Source organism: Gadus chalcogrammus, chromosome 2 (assembly GCF_026213295.1).
Source record: "Gadus chalcogrammus isolate NIFS_2021 chromosome 2, NIFS_Gcha_1.0, whole genome shotgun sequence".
Taxonomy (NCBI): domain Eukaryota; kingdom Metazoa; phylum Chordata; class Actinopteri; order Gadiformes; family Gadidae; genus Gadus; species Gadus chalcogrammus.
The window spans coordinates 23,106,910-23,111,828 of NC_079413.1; the positions used below are offsets into that span (position 1 = coordinate 23,106,910).

The following is a 4,919-nucleotide window of genomic DNA, read 5'->3' on the forward strand; positions in this document are numbered from 1 at the left end:
GGTCCATGTTTCTCATTATGGTACTGGAACAAACGACTTAGACTGAGAAACAATTAGTGCGTCCTTCAACACAGCGCTGCATAAACACATGAGCGTAGCCCGTATATAACGCAGGGGAGAAGATGGGGATGGACAGACTCACAGAGGACCAAGAGGAACCTGCAGAGACCAACAAAAGGAAGAAGACGAAGAAGAAGAAGAAGAAGAAGAAGAGATGGCGGACAGAAGATCACAAGGAACCAGTGTCTGCCTTACAGGTCAGATGCAAGTTGTGTGTTTTTGTGTATGTGTGTATTCACATGTGTGTGTGGTCGGATTACAGTAACATTTCAGTTTAGTCACAACAGTTTATTCTCCCCAACACCTGTTTTATTTTTCCACTTTTGTGCGTTTAACATTTTCGTATTTATTTAACTAACATTCTCTATTTATTGTCATTATTGTCCATCTCTTCTAACTGTAACATCGATTCGACGGTACTCTCCCCCCCTGGATGACTGTCCTCCCCCCTGCTCCCCTTCTCTCCCCCTCAGTGCTGAGCATCATGGCCGCCTGCCAGGCCGTCCCGGTCAGCGACCTCCTGGACCGGGCGTCCCAACGCTCTGACACCCTGCACTCCATCAGCACCTCGCTCACCCACCACATGGTCAGCCCCCCCCCCTCCCCCCCCCCCATCTCCAGTGAGAGTGTGTGAGGAAGAGATCAATGCATCATGTGTTTAGTGAGGTGTGCAGCGATTGATACTTTGATCAGAAAAGTACTTTTTTTGCATGAAGAACATTCTCTTTCTGGTTTGCGCCACAGGACAGTCACCTGCCCTCCGGGGGACGTCTGCTGATGCCCCGCCCCAACATGTGCCACACCTCGTCCCTACAGACGCCCAACGACAAGGAGCAGACTCTGAGCGTGAGCGTAAGTGTCCCTCTCTCGCCGCCTGTCTCCGAGCCCTCCTGCAGTCCGTGGCCCTCTCCGTCACACGCCTAACGTACGGGCCCTTAACGCACAATGGCTCGCTTCAGGCAACCAGTAGAAGCTTTTTTTTTATCAAAAGCACCTCACAGGGAAATCCCGTCGCTGTCGTTAGCGAGCAGACAGAGGGTGTGATGGTTGTAGCTTCTTACCCGAGCTATCGTTGTTGTACACAGGGAATGGGTTAACCTAGCGATTGTAAGTGCTTGGGACTTGTTTCTTCTCTTTACTGTACCGACAGCGATTTATTTTCGTTTCTCTTTCTTCTGACAAATACAAGTACTCACAAGTATACTTATTGTGTAAAAGCATCTGCTTAATTCCCTAAATGTTAGTGTGAATGTTTTGCCACCAATGTAATGTACTCAATGGCAAAACGCGACAACAAAGCCATCCAAGAATAAAGAGACAATAGAAGAACAGGCAGAAGCGAAGGATAAAGAAAGAAGAGAGTGAAGAGAGGAACATAAGATCTAGATTTAGGAAATAAATGATTCCACTTCCCGGTTTACCTCATGTAGGTTCTTCAAACAAAATAAACATACACATCACATGCATACATGAGATATCTAGTGGATCGTGTCAAACAGCCTCGCCACAACAACCATAAAACCCATAACCCATAACCAGAAAAGTTTTGGTTTCATTTTGTGCTTTAACCCTGCCAACATCAAATCAAATCTCCCGCAACACTGAATGCATTTCAGGTCAGCCAAATCCGGGGCCCGGCCCACTGGCTGACAACAACTGCGTTGGACTATCCTGCCTGGTTCTTCAAAGTGATATATGAAATAAAAAACTGTAAAAACATTCACACATACGAGAGGGAAAGTGAATCATTTGGTAGGGCGGAGAAGTGACAGTTTTGCCTGAACCAATCACAAACAGACGTCCGTCCCTTACACAAGTTCCCGCTCAGAGTGCCATTTTTAAAATTAAATCATATAAAGTCCTTCCGGTCGGACGACTTTGGTTCGACACTCAAAGGCTTCCACGCTTCTGAAGCCGTCCAGCCGATGAGAGACACGGGCCGTCTGAATGTGAACGCCCCCCCCCCCCCCAGGAGGCGGAGCTGATGTCCCTGGCCCGCTCGCTGCTCCAGGCCTGGGTCCACCCGCTGCTGATCCTGTCCCAGGAGTCACGCTCGCTTCCCGCCGCCGCCCAGGGCCTGGTGTCCACCCGGCTGCTGGAGCTGCTGGACCACGCCTCCAGCCTGCAGGACGGCCTGGACGTCCTCTCCAGCAAGGTGGGGCCCGGGGGGGAGGGGGGCCTGGGGGTGGAGGTGGGCCTGGGGGGGTGGAGGTCGGCCCGGGGGGGTCGGAGGTGGGCCTGGGGGTGGAGGTGTGTGTGTTTATGTTTGGTTTTTGTGTGTGTGCATGCGTGAATTTGTGTGTGCGCAACACAACTCAATCCAATCCAATACAAAGCGATTCAGTACAATGCAACACAATACAACACAACAGAAAGCAACACGATACAGTTATATACAACGCGACACAACACAAACAGACCTAACCTGGTCTACCCTCCCTGCCCCGTGGAGCAGATGGGCCCCGCCTCCCAGTACCTGTCCTACCTGCCCTACCACGGGGGGCCCAACCTGGGCGAGGACAACCCCTCCAAGCTCGTCAACTTCCACTTCCTGCTGTCGTGCTTCCGCCGCGACTCCCACAAGATCGACAGCTTCCTGAAGGTCCTGCGCTGCAGGGCGGCCAAGTCCAGACCCGAGTCCTGCTAGGCTAGGCCAACGAATGACCGGGCGCTGGAATGATGGACAGATGAACCGGCGGGAACTGGCTGCACTTTAGTCTTACTCTTACACTCAAACACCTTGTGCCTGTTACTGCTTGAATTTCAATAAATACTTTTTTTTCTTGCAAGGATTTGAGTCCAATGTTATAATATTAGTATTATTATCTGTTGTTAGTGATTATTATTATTTAACAACAATAATAATATAGTATAGGTTTTGTAAAGGGCCTGTATAGAAAGTAGTAGAATAAAGAACGTAACCTGCGTTGCGCACGTCGTGAATACTGAACAGAGCGTAAAAGTCACAGGAGAAGATAAACAAGCACAATTGCCATGGCGACAACTAAACAGAAATCTATTCTCTTCTTTTCTGCATGTCGATGATCCACCAATAATCTGCTTTACTGTTGTACCAGAGTTATGTCCCACTAAAGACTGGGTCGTTGGTTCCTGCGGGTTTAGATAGTTCACAAGTGCGGGTATATGGGTCTCGCTGAGCCACGGGGCGGAGAGATCCCGCAGACCAGCTATGAGATCGGCCTCAGGTACTCGCGACCTCCACCCTTCAAGGTGGAGGTGGTCGGCAAGGTGGGTGTTCCTGAATGATTTCTTCATCATTGACTTTACGCTCCGTCCCTTGCAGACACTTTAAAGCGCCATGACTCCATAAGTGATGGCGCGTTTTGCACTATAAGTTGGGCATTAAGCTGGTCACATGATCAATGCATGTCTTGAGTCTATACATCTTTTGATATAAATGTTTTTAAGAGTGCTACAGATGTTATCTTTTGAATACCCTTTAAGAGCTCCCCTCCCTATTAGAGGCCATTTGGACACAGTGCCACAGACATGTCTGATTGATTATTTAAGTCACTGACGGGTGCTCGTGCTCGGATGCGCTTTCGAAAAGTCAGAGGGTGGCTGACCTTACATTTAAATAGACTACAGTTGAACTTTGAATAGATGGAGACAGTAGGTGCAGAATCTTGGCGGCTTTGAATTCCTCGATCCGAAAGAGACCGACAAGTGACACATGCAGGACAGCCGGCTCGGACCCGCCCCCCTGTCGCGGCCTTAGAGGTGGACAGTAGATATGGAGAGAACGATATTTAATCAAGAATCAAAAGCATGTCTCCCAGTAGGCCTACCAATAAGGAGGTACGCCCTGTAGTCCTACCAGGAGTGCTATTGACCCAAACCACAGGTCATACCATTTTAAATGGATCTCCATTTAAAACCTGCTGTGAAATGTAGCGCTGAAAGATCAGAGGTCAATGTATTAATGGTTGAAGCACTGCAAATCAATGCCGGTGTTGTCCCTCGGACAATATGACCACTTTGACGATTCTGCAGCCTGTAGCTTAACAGAAAGCCTGTAGCTTAACCCAAACCACTTTGATGACGATTGTGTAGACTGTTACTTAACCCAAAGCGAACGGGTGGTGCTTTGGTGAGCGTGACAACCCAGTGAATGTAGACACATCTGTCGACAGGACGGACCCCTTCCCCCCATTCTTCAGCGGGTCGCCCGTTCAGCTCCCGCGGCCCCGGGCACCACGTCGGGGACAGCGCACGCCGGGCGGCCCCAGGCCGGCTGGCAGGTCCAGACCCGTTACCCCAAGGCTCCCCCACACTGGACCTCCCACCGCATCGCCCCCCTGGCCCAGCGGGTGAGCGGGTACCCGGGACACCCTCATGGAGTCTGCGTTTTCACTCGCAAGAATCCGCGAGGAATTCCGTCAAAGGAATACCTATTCAAATGAAATTTTATCTTTAGGCCTACCAAAAATATATAAAATGGTCTTAGAAGTTGTTTATTAAAAATTCATTATTGTGCATCCAGAAGGGTAGCTCACTGGGTTAGCATTAACAGATTTCCAGCCTGTATATATATATTATTTCTTTAGTTCCACTAATCGTTTGTTATTGTTTCTGATGGGGCATTAATTGAGGTTGCACACAGCCAGACTTTCTCTTGCTTGAAGTCTGGAAAAGGGGGATGCCAGCATTATTTTCCCGAACCCACGTGTGATGTTCCCTATCTTAGATGTTCCACAGAAATAAATGCTGACAGATAAACTCCACGTCTCCTCGACGTCTTCGGTCATCACCTAGCCATACAAAGACTTTGATATTAATGTAACAGGCTGGTTAAAGTCTCTTCCAATAGTATCTGTTAGCCTTCCATTGAAATGCAG

General features: G+C 49.1%; 1 protein-coding gene across 1 annotated transcript; it reads left to right on the forward strand.

The window, feature by feature from the left end:
- Positions 1-214: 214 nt before the first annotated feature.
- prl (prolactin) lies at positions 215-2,707 on the forward strand. The gene is made up of 5 exons (XM_056605437.1): positions 215-257; positions 534-646; positions 805-912; positions 2,033-2,215; positions 2,516-2,707. Exons 1-5 carry the CDS (start codon positions 215-217, stop codon positions 2,705-2,707), a joined length of 639 nt encoding a protein of 212 aa, XP_056461412.1.
- The last annotated feature ends 2,212 nt before the right edge of the window (positions 2,708-4,919 follow it).

What these genes read in the sequence shown, in the direction of transcription:
- prl (XM_056605437.1), top strand. Translation starts at nt 215, where the DNA reads ATGGCGGACAGAAGATCACAAGGAACCAGTGTCTGCCTTACAG. An exon ending in AACCAGTGTCTGCCTTACAG is followed by an intron (nt 258 to 533) that starts GTCAGATGCAAG and finishes TCTCCCCCTCAG; the next exon opens with TGCTGAGCATCATGGCCGCC. An exon ending in TGGACGTCCTCTCCAGCAAG is followed by an intron (nt 2,216 to 2,515) that starts GTGGGGCCCGGG and finishes CCCGTGGAGCAG; the next exon opens with ATGGGCCCCGCCTCCCAGTA.